Below are 18,387 nucleotides of genomic sequence, written 5' to 3' on the forward strand. Positions count from 1 at the left end.
TTCAGCATAGGTTACAGTGTGAAGTCACCACTAAAATATGGGTGGTGCATTAGCTTGTGGGAGGTGAAGTCCATACACTACATGATCTGTTTGTAAAGGTCACCCCATTTAGCCACATCTGCGTTGGCTTGGTGCAGGGTGCTGCGTGTATGTGTGTGTAAGTGTGCGTGTGTGTGTGCAATGCAGATGTGTCCAGGGATTGTGGGTGTTCCTTTAAAAAAAAAAAAAGCTGATTTTTGCACACCAGGTTAATCTCGGTTAATACTTAACAGGATGTCGTGTGAGCTACTTGGGCGCTAGCTTCCAATGTTAAAGTTTTATTAAGTAGCTAAAAAAAAAAAAAAAAAAAAAAAAGAGGCAAACCCGTTCGAGGACGGCGTCACTCTTTTGTCGGAGCACGTGAGCCTCTCTCTTCCTCCCTCTCTTTTTTGTGTTTTCTGCTGCATTGCAGATGTGGTGAAGGGACTCCACCTCAAAGTAATGCACTCACACACACACACACACACACTTAAATAGCAAACCCAGCTCACAAAAAGGGCAAAGTGTTAGAAAAATAAAAACTCTAATAAAACACGCAGTTGGTTTCTATATCAATATTAATCCTTTTTTCACACCCACCCAGATAATGTGGCTGCACCTTGTTAATGGAGTTTATTGCTTTCTGCCCAAGGACTCCGTGCTCATTGATTTGGCCTCTGATTTATCCTCTATTTTCCTCTCTCCCTCTCTACTTCACTCCCTCTCTTCTTGGATACACATAATGGACGTACAGAGATAATTCACAATTGCACAATATTACACACAAAAGACCAAAGCTGATGAGTAAGAGCTTGAAAACACACATATACCAACACGTACACACATATTATATACACACACACACACACACACACACACACACACACAGACACTCGCACATACATACTGCCTCCAGGTGAAAGGGAAGTTGTGTTTGCAAAAGGGATCGGAGAGAGAGGAAGTGAAGCTTCAAAGCGAGGCTGTGAGGGCATGAGTTAGCTACACTACATTATGTGACACATACCTCTCTCTTTCTCTTTTTCTCTCCGTCTCTCTCGCTCTCTCTCCGAGTCCTTCACAACCCCGGATGACCCTCTCTGCAGTTGTAATTCGCTCAGTAAGCAGGGAGGGCCCTGACTCGGGAGTAATGGGAGGGAAGGGAGTCCCCAAGGGGAGAAGTGTGTGTGTGTGTGTGTGTGTGATCGTGTGAAGCGTGCAGTTGAATCAGATATACATAATTTAACCCCTTTGATATCAACACACACACACACACACACACACACACACACACACACACACACACATATATATATACAGTCACACCTCTCCCATCTTTTTTCATATACTCCAAAGAAATGGAGATGCCAAGCACTCCAAAGGGCCCATATTTAACCTTTAGAGCTGAATTCAGAGACATTTATCAGTGACTTCAAAGCAGTAAATTCATCCATGGTGTGTGTGTGTGTGTGTGTGTATCACTAATCAAACATGTGCTCAGATAGACGGCCGCTCAGATAAATGGCAATCTTTACATCCTGTAATTCACACAGAATCGTTTGAAGTGAAGCCTGAAGGCCGGAGAGCAGACAGGCTGGAACAGAGGAGCTGATTTCAGACTTCACAAAGGACTTACAGCCAAAAAAGAGAGAGAGAGGGAAAAAAAAAGGAAAAAGAAAAACACAGCAAAACACACACATGGATCAGCGACACACACCCACACACACACACACATGCAAACATGCAAACCTTCCACGCTCTATAAATGATTTTTTTTGCCTCTCTACCTTTCTGCAACCGTAAAAGTGAAATCAATAAACAGAGTGGGATACACGTTTTCCACGCTTCCTCTTTTAAAATTCTTCACTCCCCCATGTTGCCCAAGTATAACATCTATAAGGATTCATCTGATTACAAAATATCTGTTAACAGCTTCTGGTAAAAATACAATAATTACATTACAGATGTGGCTGAAACAAATAACAGAACATTTTGCCAGATGCACTAACAGAACATTAGCGAGGGTGACGATTCAAATAACAGTCTGCAAACTGGAATTTAAAAGTTATTTTCTTTGCATATTCCAGTGGAAAAGGTGAGATACTGATGACTGACACACACACAGTATGCAGTATGAATATCTCAATAGTAAACTGAGATATGAAATCATCGCTCACTAAATGTCAGTGTTGACTGCTTGCCTGCCTGCATGGATCCCTAAAAGAGAAAAGAGCTCCTGGTGGCTTAGTTTAGTCAAATCTTGGCAGGAAATGAGGAGATGTTCGTAGCCCTATAAACTTTGCAACAATAACAAAAAAAAGTCCTCTGTGCTATTCTTTTCTCTTTTTTCTTTTTTTTGCATGTGTATAGGCATATGCATCAACAGAAAATTATATTGCATTCATTTTGAGGGTTTTCTATACTCGCTTATCGTCTATTTCTCTAATATTAACTGTCACTAAATTAAAGGGGCACTCCAGCGATTTAGGATTACGCCTAAATATGGTAAAGGAGCCGAGGAGAAACTGAAATAAAGAAGAATGGTCAAAATCGAAGCAGCAGAAGCCGAGATATACTGACTTTTTAGGTTGTAACATAAGCCACACCCCTAAAAACGCTGGATCCTACATTTCCCACAATGCAGCTTTACAGAATCTTTTGGTGGAGTGCCCCTTTAAAGCAAACCTACTTTATTTCATCTTTTACATAGTCCACTTTAAAGTGGAACCTAACCCTAACTACAATTTTAGCCCTTAATGCTCCTCAACACCTCTCCTTCTTTTTCCGTTTACATTCCAAAAATCAACAAACATGCCACATACATTAAAAAAATATTGCAACGTAGATTTCCCAGCCCTTTAAAATATAGTCAAAGGAGTCATGGCTATGTTTGTTTTCCTCCATAAATCTTTCAGTTATCCTCCTCTCCTCCCATCTAACGCTATCTGTCTATCTACAGTCATACCAGTCTTAATTCTGGTCTAGCAGGAGCCCTGTTTAATTAAACATTTGTGTAATTACTTTGAGAAGAATAGTCAAACATTGTGGATTTACTGATCCATAGGGGGTGACTGGTCAAACACATCAACCTCAAGGTCTATTTAACAATTTAATTAAGGTCTTTTGTTCTTAAAGTGGTGTTTTAAGTGTAGCTTGTGTAGAATAAATCTAGAGATAATGGGAATAACTCGCTAATGAGTTGCATTCAATGAACTAAATGTTTCCTGTCCCGCATTTAGTATATTTGTTAATCCTCTTTCTTCTTGATTTTCTTTCCCTCTTAAAAATACATCTTCTCCATTCCTTTGAGCCATCGCTTCACCACTCCCTCGGTCTCTCCTCGGGAAATCAGAGGTAAAACGTTACCGTATCTCTCAGGTAGCAGATTATTTTGCTGAGCGGCTCGCCTCTATTCTGCGCAGGTTATCGACTATTATTATTTACAACCACGGGGTTACAGGGGAGAAGAGGATTATGCATAGAAGGAGAAGTGTGTGTAAATGCATGTGTTCAGGGGAAAAGCTATCCGCATTACCATAAATCCCTCTTAAAACTCTCTTTGTTCAAGCTCATCACTACTACTTTTTTTTTCTTTAGTGTCCTCCTCCTCCTCTGTTTTTCCTTTCTTTGGTGCATTCCTCTCTCTGAGCTCCGATCATCAATCTAGCATTGCCTCTACCTCCTGAGCACACAGGTCTCCCTCGTTTCCCCGCAATACATAAACATTAGGCAGAAACAATTACCTGGCCTGGCATATTGTACCATGAAAGTTTGATATGAAAAATGATTGCTTTTCGTGTTGAGTGGAAATAACAAAATGGGAACGGGAGGAAATCTCTTCTGAATGTGGAGGAGTGAAATACTGTAAATATTAGTATGACAAAACTATCCTTTCAGTTTTATAATCATCCTCATTATGTCAGACTGATTTCCTGACTTCATTGTTTCTATGTGACATTGGTTTGTTGTCTCTGCTCTTAACAAAACAGCTCATAACCTATGAATTATCAGAGATTTACTGTATTCTAATCCAATAACACTTTTATATAAGCACACTAACCCAATTCTGTGGCATTGTATAAACATTTTTTACATTTTTATTCCTATATCCTTCAATGAAGCTGCTCAGTAAAAGAAACTGATCATTCTGAACAGTGATGATTCATGAAAACATGTCAAATGTTACACATGGCATCAATAAAGCTTCTATATTGTCAGAACCGTTGGTAAATAAGGACTTAAAGGGACACTCCAGTGATTTTTTATGCATTTTTATAAAGTTGGGAGACTTTCAAAAGGCTGATTTTGAAAAAGAAATGTAGCACAGGCTGAGATATCTTGATTTTAATCCTTAGCCTGGATCAAATTCCAAAAAACGCTTTCCATAATAATTCCACAGTGGCTTTTATATGACCTTACTTTCTTTGTACAGATCCAAGTCTTAGTTCTGATACTGAACCCAGGCCATTTACTTTGAATAAAGCTTTGGTGAAGTTATGAGTTTCACGATTTTAAAATGGAATTTATTAAGACATTTCTCTCTCCCTCTCTCTCTCTTTGACTGGGTACATCGTCTGTGTCTATGAATGCCATGTGTTGCATGTAAATGTGCAGTGCCCAGTGGGAAGAGAGAAAGAGACAGCGTTGAAAACATCATTCTGTGCCAAATATAGAACAGCATTGCTTATTTTACATGATACATTTCTATATTAGTTTTTTGTTTGTTGTTGTTCTGATTTGAAGTGGGCGGGACTAAGTTGGAAAATTGTGACATCACATACTTCCACCAGTCAGAATTTTGCAACACTTGAATCAGACCTAAATGAATAAAGTTGTTTTAAAGATTTTTATTATTACTTATTTAGTCATGAATGTCATCTCTCTCTCAGTCATTGGTAAGTTCTAGACCTGTTCACATAGTTTGTTGCACTCACTTCCTGTTACACTTTAATATCTTCAGTCCCAATCTGAGATGACCTAAATGATGTCACTTGAGGAAAGCTGATCTATAGAAGATATTATACAATTAATTTCACAGGTATAGTGTGTGTATTGCTCCTCTTGACTAATGAATAGACTTTGTTGCTAAAATCAGTGGAGTGCCCCTTTAAAAATGACACAAAAGGCATACAAATCAATGACAAGAATACAGTATGTTGACAGTAATGGGGTAGCATGGAGTCTGCAGACACTGTTATCATATTCATAAACTCATACATGGATTTAGCACATTTTGAATGCAATGATTAAAAAAAAAACACATTGTTGTCTTTATTTTTTTTTAGTCAAGAAAACCACATTGAGTTAAAGAAGGTCCACAGATGATGTGTGGGCCTCAGGGTTTATGCAGTGCATGGCCAGCCACAGTGAACAAAAGCTATTGCACTGCAATCACAAGCTTCACACTCAGGCTCCATCAGTACCCCATCTCACTGATGATATCCTCATCATAAACCTGCACACACACACTCACACACACTCACACACACACTCATACCGCCACGACTGCATCTGTGTGTATGTGTGTGTTTTTGTGAGTGTGTTAATGCGTGTCATTGTGTTAAGTGTGGTAAGTCGCGAGATTATTTTCAGCGGTCGTCGCTCATGTATATCAGGGCGCTGAAATGTGTGCACACAGAGTACACACACCTCAACGCGTGTGTGTAAATGTCAGTGTAATAATGATTTTGTGTGTGTGTGTGTGTGTGTGTATGGTTACGCAGTGTGCCGAGGGAGCTCTTGGCCCCTCGTTTAAGGGTCGAAAGATTCTGATCAGCCCCAGACTCCATTAACAGAGCCAGAGAAGGGACGGGAGGGGTTTTCTTGTGCCGCCGAGTGGAAAATTGAGTCCGTGTCACAAACTAATCAAATCGTGCCAAAGGTGAACGGAAGAAGAAGGGAACACACACACACACACACGCATAAATGCACACACACACACACACATATACACACAAAACAGGGCTTGACAAGTATCCAGGCCATCTCACAAAGTTGCTGACACACACAGAAGATGTGGACCGAGCAGATGGCTGCAGAACAAAAAAGTCTGCAAGGGTCTCTGTGACAAGCCTTGCATTAGCATGGCTCTACGTCGGGCTAACATTAGCGTGGAACCCTTTGGGGAAATAAAAACTCGACCCCATTTGGAACACGTGTGCTGCTGCGGAGGGAGCCGTATTCGACCGTTTGCACCCGTCGTTGGTAAGAAACCAGGAAGACTTTGCTCGGATATTTGGTTGACTGGAAAAAAGATGCCGCTGATTATGGCTAGAAGGCGTGTGGGGGGGATTCTCCTTCCAGCTGCTTAAACACGCTGACATGCTATACGATGCTAAGGCGACTGTTCACCTCTTCATGGAGTTATTGCTTTTTATATCCCAGGCTCTGATAATCACAGAGGTTGTTAAATAAGAAGGTGGCGGCGGGCTGGTGTGGATATGGGGTGTGGTGGTGGTGGTGGTGGGGGGAGGTGTAGGGGGCTGTGAAGGTAAAAGGGGCTTCCTTCATTTCCTTCCAATTAGCCAGCATTGAGGGATGAGCAAAGTGAAATCCTTTTTTGAAGTTTCTTTTTGAGACCTGTTGCATTGTGGTAGTTTGAGTCTTTCATACAACCGTGCTCAGGTGTCCGCTGGCCAGTGCCCCCCCCCTGTGGCCTCCACCCCCTCCTCCTCCCCCCCCCCCAGTGTCTCTAGGCGCTAGGAGGAGGAGGTTTTGGTTTTGGATTGAGGGTCTTTCTTGCCGTTCTGGAGCACGGGCGAGTCACTGGAGGTCTTGGGCGTTTTCCTGGGCGGACTCTGCTCAGCGACGTCGTGTAGAGAGGGCTCTCTGTACATGGCCACTAGAGGGAGGGAGAAGGTTACAAAAGGGTTAAATGACAAAACTGTATGTTTGATTGATGAGGAAATATAAACAGAACTCCCCTGCTGCTTTGGTTCACTTTGAGAATGTCCTCTTTTTTATTATCCTTTTTATTTCCCCATGAATAAACAAAATACATTTCCCAGAGTATTTAAAGCCTCTAGGTGTTCAATTTTATGTGAGTGAATTATGTAGGGTCTTAAAAATTATTTTTATGGCATTAGATAGAAATTAATGAAGTCTAGATGTTGCTTTCAGCTGTTTATTCGGTATTTCTGTCAGTCATCGTGACTTTTTTTTTGATGCGGCAAACTGAAGTCGCCAAAGTCCAAAGAGTAACTTCAACAATGTGAATATGTATGACCTTAACAATGTAAGTTAATAGAAAGAATAGCCTAGTGGTGGAAATGAATGAAAAATGAATGTAGGGCTTTTTTTATTTTAAAGGTGCACTAATCAAAATTTTTTATGTAACCAGTAGATCAAAAGAATATGCCTATTATAAAATTATCATATGGCTCAGCGCTAGAAATAGTCACCTGAATAGATAGACCTCAGAGGGGGCTTGAACATCTGCATATTAGGGCTCCTAGCAAGAAAGCGCCCCTAAATTCCTGTTATGACAAAACTATATACTCAGTTCCTCATCTTGTTTCTGAGTGTAGCTGACAGAGAATTTATATTAGTATATAGTGTTAATAGCTTCTAGCTTCCCACCACTGTAGTTAAAGGAGCTCAGTAGCTTACAACTAATGTTCGGGGGGGGGGGGGGCATGCAAAGAGGTTAGGGTTAACATGTTTTAGCATGTTTTAAGTGACTTATAAGGTTTGCATCTTTGTCCCCTACAAGTTTTCTTCTTTTTGTAACAAGCAGCTAATGAGGTGCATTCAGTGTTAGCTAAATTAATAGGAGTTTCTAATGTCAAACTGATCTGCATTAACTATAGTCAGTACTGATGTTGTCAATGTGCTTATGTAATTAATATCAGACAGCTAATGTGAGATTATATGTACTGTAAGAATACTTAACTACAGCAAGATCCACTAGTAACTGTTCTAGAGCTTTCTGGGATGAAGTTGTCATTCCATTAAAACTGGTCAACTCTTTACAATGAAGAAAATCATATAATACAATAGAAAGCTCCAGAATAGCTGTCTTGTGGTGTGATTGTTTCGTCAAGCCAATGTCTGTTTTGCCGATGGTGTTAACATAACACAATACTGTACATACAATACACATTTAAAAAGTTGAATGACATTTGACATTTATTGTTCCAGACATCCTATGATAGCAAGAACATGCTTGGTTACAATCACTATCAGAATAAAGGAAGCATTGTTCTACATTCTATATGTTTGGAATCTGTCTAAGAACAACAGTCAGGTGCTTAAATAAACATTCATTCATACTGGCTATAGAAGTTCCCTTCATAATACAATGTTAGTGATGGGGGCCAAAGTCCACAAGCCTTTGTCTGTACAATAACTATTTAAAAATTGATCTGAAGCTAATATCAAGTTTCAGTTGTCCAAATGAGTCAAATAAAGTAGATCTCTTTCAACATTATAGTTTTTTTAGTGCCAAAGCCCCTCTTTGGGTGTTCATATGGACAACTCGTGAAGGCTACAAGGCCTATTTCTTATTGGTTGCTTGGGATCTGGGAAGTGGTTCATTAGGAGAGATGGCCAACACCTGAACTGGTGTGAACACTACTTCACAACTAGGGGTCTGATCATTCAGTCCCTCTCTCTCCTCTCTGAGTTGCTTGGTTTGTTAGAGCTTGGGTTATTTAGTTTTTTTTATTTCTTACACCTACACACATTCACACATTTTCATAGTTTAAAAAGTCATGTGTGTTCTCTATATTTTGTCCTAACTTTGAGCCAGGTTGTGACAATCTCTGTTGTTTTAAAACACACTTAAAAAACTATGAACTTGTCCTTTAAGCAGACTCCAAAAAAGTTGTCCCTACAATATAAACTTATTCCACAGAAGAGAACATTTGATAGTTGTTGTGCTTTTTGGAAATGGACTTACTAGCCTCTGCCTCTGGAACAGCATGTACAGTATATATTAATCTGTAGTACCTTCAATGAGTTTGGGCAGGAAGTGCGCGGCCCCCTTTGTCTTCTTGACACGGTTCCCCTTCATGACCTGTCCGTCCCGGTTGATGCCGATGTACCAGGCCCGCCCCGACTGGGTCTGTCTGTACAGGATGGACGAGTAGGTGACGTAGTAGTTCTCAAACACACTCTCCTTAAACTTACACTCTGGCGTGAAGTGTTCCTGAAAGACACACACACACACACAAACACACACACAGAGAGATCAAGTGAGAGGTGTAGAATAACACATTTGAAGAGTCTGCCATTTTTTATCCGTTTCTATTATTTATATATTTACTCCCCAATTCCACCGGCTCAGCTGGGAATGGGAGGAAATGGGCCCCACATTTCATTTTGACAGGGTTACAAGAGCATCTGTAACACACACACACGCACGCACGTACCCGCACCCACACCGACAAACTCATTCCAACATGCACACACGCCTATTTACCACATGGACAAAGTAGTTCCTGAGCCAGGATGCCATAATTCAGTTGGTTCGGTTTACCTGTAACAAACAACAATCAAGCGGATCCTTCACCCTCTCCCATAGTTTAACGACCCTGCTGGCGGCCTTCGGTACACACACACACACACACACACACACACACACAGAGACCGTGCATAGCTCTGCATTAGACAATACGTCAACACCGGGACACCCCCGCCCACCCACCCCCCAGCCCTCCTTCCTCTATCTCTCTCTCGTTACAGCTCTCACATATTCCCTCTCTATCTCATATTCCGCCTCTCCTCCTTCTTCACTTCATTCCCTCCATCCCTCCGTCATTTGGTAACCTTGTCGAGGAACAAACCAATTTGCAGGATTGATTTGGAGCCTTGATGTGACGGGTGAGCAGGAAAGGCCTGAATAAGGACTTTGCTCTCTCTCTTTTTCTCTCTCTTTCAGGCGCTCTCCTCTTCTCCTCCTCCTGCTGCTTTTTCCATCTTCTATTTCTTCCTCTCTCTCTCTCTGTGTGCATGTCTGCCAGCGCAGGCGCAGGGATACAGCCCGCCTTATAACCACCGTAGCACACATAAACAAGCTAATTACATTGACTGTATCGCCCATTCTTTAATTACACGTCCATTCACTTAGGCAACCATTCATTTCCTCGCCTACCCATTAACTTCACTCTAATAGCACAGAATGAATCCAAAGGTCTGGAGCCTCTTGGAAGGTGTAATCAGATTGCTATCATTAACTGTGTTTGCACTGCTGTGTATTGTGTCTTATCCTTTATATAGTGTGTGTGTGTGTGTGGATCTGGGGGAAACTTTACAGGATTAAAGCCTGCTTTGTACTGTATCCAGCTCTGTGTGATCATCAGCACACACACACACATACACACACACACAAAACCACCAGACAGACAAACTAAAGTTCATGAATCGATTAATTATGTGAATTAAACTGAGTCTGGCTGTAATGTGTAAGAAGTGTGAGTGTGTGTGTGTGTGTGTGTGTGGATTTTTTCCTGAATGAGTGTGTGTTGAGGATGTATCATCACTGATCCACGACCAACCGCATGCAGAGAAGGTGGGTTCAATTAGTCGTTACCATGCTGTGAGACCACCGCTGGTTGGATTGAGGCAAAGTAGAACTTCACTGGTCAAGTTTTTATGTTCTTTTTAAACTGACAGGACACAAGGTCCAAAGGTCAAAGACAGAAAGTTGATCCTGCTTTTTAAGAGATATTAACACTGTAAAAAATATGATTATTCTTTATTTAACAAAACTAGCATCATCAAGTTTGGAAAGAAAATCTAATCTGAGTCACATTGGCATAAAAAACAAGTTTAAAAGTATGGTCCAGGTGTATACCATATGTACACTCTTTGGTCACACACACACACACACACACACACACGTTATGTATTTGCTTGGCTATTTCTGTGGATATCATCATGGATGATGGAAGAAATCAGCAAAATGATGCAATTCCGTTGTGTCAGTATAATATTTGTTTATGATGAAATCTGTGAAGCCTGTGTTGACTTGTTTGGGTGTGTTTGTTTTTGTTTGTTTGTTTTTCTTTTTTATTTGGCACTCTGCCTTGGCTCATCATGTCAAGGGTTAGAAGGGCGATGGAAGGGAAACTAGTAAATTATAAACTAATTAATTTAAAAAACTGATCAGAAAAATAACTATTGTCCAAGAAAATGCTTTTTTTTTGCCCTAAATGATTTTAAAGAGTAGGTGCAACTTAAATATTAAAACTTTCTTCTTCTTCTATGTTAGAACATCCTGATACACAGCATCTCATATTGACACTCAGTCACACTGCTGACAGCACAGGAGAACAACACAATATTCCATCACAGCCAAGTACTATTTTTTCTGTCCCTTGTCTGTCTTTTAACAGCTTTTTTAAAAATCTACAAAATCCTATGCGCCTATACGTAATACACATAATCTAATCCATCAAATTACACTGCACACTGCACACTGGATTCTTTTTTCTTTTTTTTTTCACCAGCATTTGTACCCCATCAGCGTGTCAAAGCCTCCTCTCAAACTCCTGATGCCTCCATCTGATGTTTAATCCGTTATTTTTCTGAGCCGAGCCGTTTCCTCATCTGTCATCTCATCTGAGCGTCTGCAGGGTGACAGCAGCCGAACACAAAGTCCTAACAATCACAAGCTCCACCAGATTTGGTCAAGTATAAACTCTTCCATTACAAGTATGTGTCCCGTGAAACACTGGTGTGGAAAATAGACACTTTAAGACACTAGTTTTAAAAATGAGCTACATCTATACACGAGACGGCTGACGATGTCTTACTGTGTATCACATTTCAAATCTAAATCTTACATGTTCAGAGCTGGTAAAACATGAATCCAGTCAGCAACATCATGAGGCAACAAGCAACAAACATGAGCAGCAATCAGCTCTGTTTGTACAGAATCATTAATTTATGATCCTGCCTTGAAAACCCCATCTTTAATTTTTGATGTCATTTAACTGTGTGATGCTTAGTGTGGTGGTTACTTCTTTTTGCACCATTCAATTCAACGTCTGTCAGAAGAAGCATCTAAATATGATGTCAATTTTTAATAATCCTACTTTCCCCCCCCCCCCCCCCATCTGGCACTTATAGATAATTGAAAAAAGAAACACACTCTGACTCCTTTATAAATACTGTATAGTACATTTAAATGATATTACATTCATTTAAATTGAATAAGCCCTTCATCGCTTATCTTAGCCAGAAGCCAGCTACACATGCTTAGTCACACACTCTCAGGAAGCCATCAGCAATGTTGCTTTATAGGATAACACACTGTTAAGCAGTCAATTTAAAGAGACGCATTATTCACACGACGCATATACACAGGGGACACGTGTACATCTGCTGCTCACTTTGAGAGACTTCAAGCTGATTTCATCTCTTCCTCTTTATCAAACACAGAGGAGAGAGTAGAGCTATGTGTCACCTTAGTCCAATAAACCTAATTTCCCTCATCTGGAAAAAATAAAAACAAAGTGGATTTTAACATCAACGCTGCAGTTCCTCTTTTGAGCAGCAGGGGTTGCTCCAAACACACAGGCGGCCTGAGTCTCCTGTCACTTCTCCTCCTGCTGCTCCTGCTGCTGCTGCTGCTGCTGATTCTCCAAAATTAACTTGTGTCTGTTTGCCACTCCATAATACTCATCTCTCCACGACTGGCTTCTTTTAGCACGCTGAAAAACACTCAAGTAGTAAAGCAGCCACAAATCCACATAAAGGGTTTTCTCTCTCTCTATGCACCAAAATGCATGTTGTTGGTGATATTTTCAGCAGATATTGGCTGAAACATGCCATCATGTTGTATTATATGATTTAGGATGCAGGGGCAGATATAAACTGGACCACACCAGAGCCTATTTACTGCTTCAAATCATATTTTTAGCTTTTTTAAGTTAGAAATATTGGTCTTGATTTACAGTTATTGCATTTTACTTCATTAGGACAGCAGTGTTACATTCAAATAGCTGGGGAAAAAAGAGGCATCAATAATATGGTCATGTAGAGATAGAGAGAAATAAAAGAGACAACAAAGTCACAGATAAACAAAGTCAGACACTTACTAACCAGATCAAGTCAGAATCAATAAAATGTAACCATGAACCAAACACTTTTTGACACAGAGACGACTAAAATCTTCTGTTACATACAAAGAGGAGTGTTAGAGGAGACAACAGGACCATGTGTGTGTGTGTGTGTGTGTGTGTGTGTTTGTGTGTTGAGGTGTGTGTACATCCACTCATGCGTGTCTGCTGTTGTGACAGAGAGACATGACGGATCCCTCTTACATCAGTGGGAGGCCACCCGGCGCCAGATGACACGCATGCACACACACACATAAATATATACACACACACACACACACTGGCAACATCAACAGTGACGGATGGATCGGTCGCCTCCCTCATCACTCACTCCCCACAGACAGAAGAGAGGAATAGAGAGAGAGGGATGGAGAAGAAAAAGAAAAGAGGAGGGGACGAGATGAAAGGAAGGAGAGGTAAAAGAGGAGAAAGAAAGAGGGCAGGGTGAAAGGGGAGAAGGCGACATGCGAGATGAGGAAAAGAAGAGAGAAAGTGTGGTACTCTACAGTAATGACACACACACACGTCCATGTCTCATTTCCATCCGTTGACACCTAAAGACATTATTCAGTCCTGTTGGCGGGCAAACAGCTGCCGTTAACCATTGAGCCTCCCGTGCGCTCAGCTGGGGAATTGATTCTATGTAAGACCTCTGTGAAAAGTCAATAGGCATTAGACCAGAAAAAAAAAAAAAAAAAAAAAAAAACCTGGATTAGCTTTGGAGTGGACGCGCGGCGCAGCGACGCAACCGAGCGTGAAGAACTTAAAACGATTTACAAGCTGCGATCGGGCAACCACAGGTTAATCCAGCGGCTTTAAGTTGCAGACACTTATCGACCGTGTCCCAGAGGACGAATGTACTTCACACCATCGATAGGATGTATGTACAGTACCAGCAGGTTCATATGTGTGTACGTGTGTGTGTGTGTGTGTGTTTGTATTGTAAATGACAAGTGAAATACATGAGATGTGTTCAATTTTTTACAGCTTTCAGTAGATTATGTTTGCATTTTCATGTGTCAGCAGCTTCTGATCAATACTAGCTTCCCTGTCACGGGTGTAACAAGTCTAAATGAACACTAGGAGATTGGATGGCTTAATTCAAACAAACTAGAGTTTGATAGGCCGGTACAGTATGAGCTCTCTTTGTGACTTCCAGCACAGTATCAGCAATATGGTTACTTATGCATGCATAGCCTGGTCAGGGCTGCACAGATGAATGTGGCTCAGCTTAGTAGAAGCAAAAGCCATCTTTCAGAGATAACAGCAAACACTCTTACAGTAATTTATATTTTAATTTTTTTTTACTCTTAAAATCCCCCAACACATACACAAACAGTATTCAGTCTTATGAAACCAAACTCGTGGCAATGCAGGCAACTACAGAAATGTTTAGCTGACAAATAAATGTGTATTGAAATGATGAAAATATTAAACATCTGCTGTCCAGTACTGTCAGCTGAAATCCAGTTGCTTGTACAATATATGCAAGGAACCTTATATTAATGAACCTTAGATATTTAGTGACAAGTGGTACAATATTTCTTTAAAAGTTGTGTATTTGATTGTGAAATTTGTTCATGCTTTCTAACCTAACCAGTATGTATGCATCATGTATATTTAGCATTTTGGACTTATTATACATTTTGATAACAGAGCTGTCTTTTTGTATAACATGTTATCTATACTCAGTGCTTTAACTGCACCCATAAGGCATGTTGAATGGATTTCTGCCAGTTTTTTGACATTAAATATTTTAAAACTTGACTCCGATGGAAGAAAAATTGACTGCAGAAAAAAATGATTAATAACTTAGAATGAACGTCATTTATTCAGTAGAGTTAAGAATGTTTTAACACTGATAAATTACTATGATTCAATCTTCAGTGGGACCAGTGAAACAGCATGTCATCATCTTCTAAACAGCATGGGAGGAAAAGTTGGGAACAGAAAAGTACAAAAAGTTTTGTTTTGCAAGATAATTAGAAAGAAGTTGTTGAAGATGTGTTCATGCTTGATTGACAGATGGGTTTTTGGGTTGGTTGTTTTTTTTGGGGCTGCCTGCTACAATTGAAAATGATGCTGATGAGAGCAGTGAGACAGAGCTGAAACAGTAGAATTACGAGCCAAAACAAACAAACACAAAAACCCTCCAGATTTGAGGAGAACTGTGAAATCTGATCCACTGTTAATATACGAGTATTGATTGACCGCAACTTTTAAAGAAAGATCTATTACACTGAATTGAATTTCGTCTCCCTAAATCATCTTTGCAAGGGCAAATGTGCTCTCTGGCTTGTGGATGAGATGCATGATGACAAAGGTCACGAGGCCAAAATTTTGCTTTTCGAGTTCAAGTCTGTCAACCGACCGTCTGTCAGATCGCATCTTCGGCCTCCTTCTCTCCATCCTGTCCCCTCCTGTCTCTCTGCTTCATTATCCAATAAAAAAAGAAACTTGCATAAAAAAATAAAAAAAAGAGTTAAGGGGGGGGGTGCCTCGGATGATAAAAGAATATTGGATTGATGTTTTCTTTCATAAAAAAAAGCTTTTTGGAGTCATACTGGAGGCAGAAGTTGAAAAAAAAATTACTTTAATGGCTCCGAGAAGAGATTTTGTGGATGAGATGATGTAATTCTATGTAAAGAGTTTATTATCATAGCTTCAGAACATCAGAAGATCTAATATAAGTAATTATCTGTATCAGCTAAGCGTGTTACTTTGTGATAAATCGTCAGTTAATGAAGCTCTGAGCTACAATTTTGTACACGGACACAAAGCGGTGGGGAATACAGGATTTTGGTTGAGGATAAACCTGAAAGTGAAAGTAAAGTGGGGCATTTTTTTTTGTCCCTGTACAGTCAATGATTAAATATTTACCTGCAGAAGCAACTCTTGTCAAAAGGATAAGAATCAGCACTAAAAGCACTCAGAGCAAGGTTAGCCTTATAAAAGCTTGTTTACTAGCAAAGCTGATTATTATCTGAGCAAATGAGCGGGAAAAAACAACTTTAATTGAGGACAAACAGCTGAGGAAGCATCACAGGAGCTCGTACGATAATTGTCTGAAGATAGGAGTAATTATCATTTATTAATTTATGCGTGGACAACATGTAGCGTCTTTGTTGTATCATCAGCCCTGAATAAAGTGAATAAATCACTAGAAGAAGAAAACTCACAGCAGCCGACAGAGTTAAAACTTTTCATTTTCTGAGCCAGCGTTGTGTTCTCTGGTGGATAAACTGGCCGGCTCCAGTGGTAGAAACACATCAACATCTACAACCATTAAGTGATAAACAACCTCTGACATTCAGAGCAGCTTTGTCAAGTCCCACAGCAGCAGCAGCAACAGAGAGTAGTCTGTTTTCAAAGCAATGTTTCTCTGGTTGACTAGTTACACAGCTGGTAAGCAGTGCTTTTCCAGAGATCACTGACAAAGATGCTTTACTCTGAAAAAGGGACATTTCATTTTCACTGTAGCTGTGTGTGAGTCTGCTGTAGATCTATAAGTTGGAAAATGTACTATTATTCACGTTCAAGCTCATTTTAGGGGCCACATACTAATTTTGGACCCTATTCTGTACATATGTTACAGGTACAAATACTGTAATTGAAATGTTGTTTCTATGAACATGGGCACTATAGTTTACTGTGAGTCATCCCCACCACATTATGCTGGTGCCAGATATACTCTCTAACTCTGAACTGAAAAGAGTCTCAAGTAAATGCATCTCCTTAAGATTGACAGCTGCACACATGCTAGCAAAGTTGAAATCTAGACATTGTAGGTTTTGGTTCTTTAATGTGGTTGACTTGTTCTTTAGCAGCATCAGAAAGCAATAATAATACTTGTAAATTAGCTGTTATGTTTCGCAGTCTTTGCTTTAAATGACATGTTTATGTCTTTTAAGTCAAATTATCTGAGGTATTTCCCAGAGAACTTCCCTTACCGGCAAATGCTTAGTATTGGGATGTATTCTAGATGAGATCCCATGGACGTAAGTCATCACAGGTGTTTATTAAATATTTATAAGAACTTTTACATTTGGTGTTCTGTCCTATTAAGGGAAATAGCAATCATAGCATAGAAAACTAAGTGTGGGTATGATAAAAAGCTCCAGAGCAGGTATGAGGTGAGACTTTGAGGTATCTCAGGTCAAGAATGAACCTTCACCCTTAATGACCCCTTCCAGGTATATAGCTGATATATAAGATATATAAAACTACTCTGCTTATTTGTGTCTGATGTGGTTTTTCCATTAAAAAAAGTTAGATGTTCTTAAATCTACTCCTATCCATAAAATCTAGGACATCTACTCCTACCTTACAAAAAAAAAAGAAAAAAGAAAGTCTCCTGCTTCACTGAAAAGTCCATTCTCAGTGTTTGTACCCTGGAGGCGTCAAGCTTCTACATGGTGCTAGTTAAATACTGGACCAGGATTGGCTTCTTGAACTTTTAAGCCAACATGAACAAAAAGAACACCTACAATCTATGGACAATGCAAACTCTGTCAGATGATGAAGATCATGTGATACGGTCAAGAGCTGCAGAACACGTGATGAGGTGGGACTGTTTTGAAATCCAAAAATGAACTCTGAAATGACTGGTTTGGAATAAAGAGGACAAGAACACATATTCAATATTGGACTCACAGAGTTAACAAAAATGGCATATTCCTCCTCTGGGAGCATTTATTCTACAATCTAACTGGACTTCCACCTCACCATCAATCAAACTGGCCTTAACAAAAGCCTGACTGCTGGATTTAAAGGTCTTTTCCGCTGCCTTTCTTTGTCTGATTTCCACCTCTTGGCCTCTCTGTGCTCTTCTGTACCGTGCTAGTGGCTGTCCGATGAAGAGGAGAAAGAAGTTTTTAGCAGTTCGGGCGGAGAGGGGTCCTCATCTGTGCCAACATTCTGGCATTTACAGGGACGCCCTGAGGAGCGCTGGAGCTCGACCAGGGCTGATACGCGCCCAGCGTCCAGAAAACACACACACAGAGGCACATTTACACCAAAAGGCAGCTCTGTGAGTGTGTGTGTGTTAAAGAAACAAGCATGCAAACAGGGGAGAAAATCATCCAAACACATGTATGTAAACACAACTGCACAAAAGGGCGAATAAACAGTACACACGCATGAAATAACCCTTTTGCTCAAACACACACGCAGGAAAAAAAAACAGGCACACACACACACACACACACACAGCGTAATGAGAACAGCTGGAGAGGGTGCAGGCGTGTGCACAAGGGGAAAGAAGCAGAGAGGGAGGGAGGGAGGGATGTCCTCTGCTTCTCACCTTGAC

At 40.3% G+C, this 18,387-nt stretch overlaps 1 protein-coding gene across 1 annotated transcript in view; it reads right to left on the reverse strand.

Moving 5' to 3' along the window:
- Nucleotides 1–6,713: 6,713 nt before the first annotated feature.
- The window catches only part of fgf11a (fibroblast growth factor 11a), an 82,272-nt gene continuing 70,598 nt past the window's right edge, over nt 6,714–18,387 (reverse strand). The window contains exons 4-5 of the mRNA XM_053343000.1: nt 8,965–9,163; nt 6,714–6,856 (exon numbers count right to left, since the gene is read on the reverse strand). Of these exons, the coding sequence (XP_053198975.1) occupies nt 6,714–6,856; nt 8,965–9,163 (342 nt within the window). The remainder of the gene's footprint in view (nt 6,857–8,964; nt 9,164–18,387) is intronic.

Source organism: Scomber japonicus, chromosome 22 (genome assembly GCF_027409825.1).
Source record: "Scomber japonicus isolate fScoJap1 chromosome 22, fScoJap1.pri, whole genome shotgun sequence".
In the NCBI taxonomy this organism is placed as follows: Eukaryota; Metazoa; Chordata; class Actinopteri; order Scombriformes; family Scombridae; genus Scomber; species Scomber japonicus.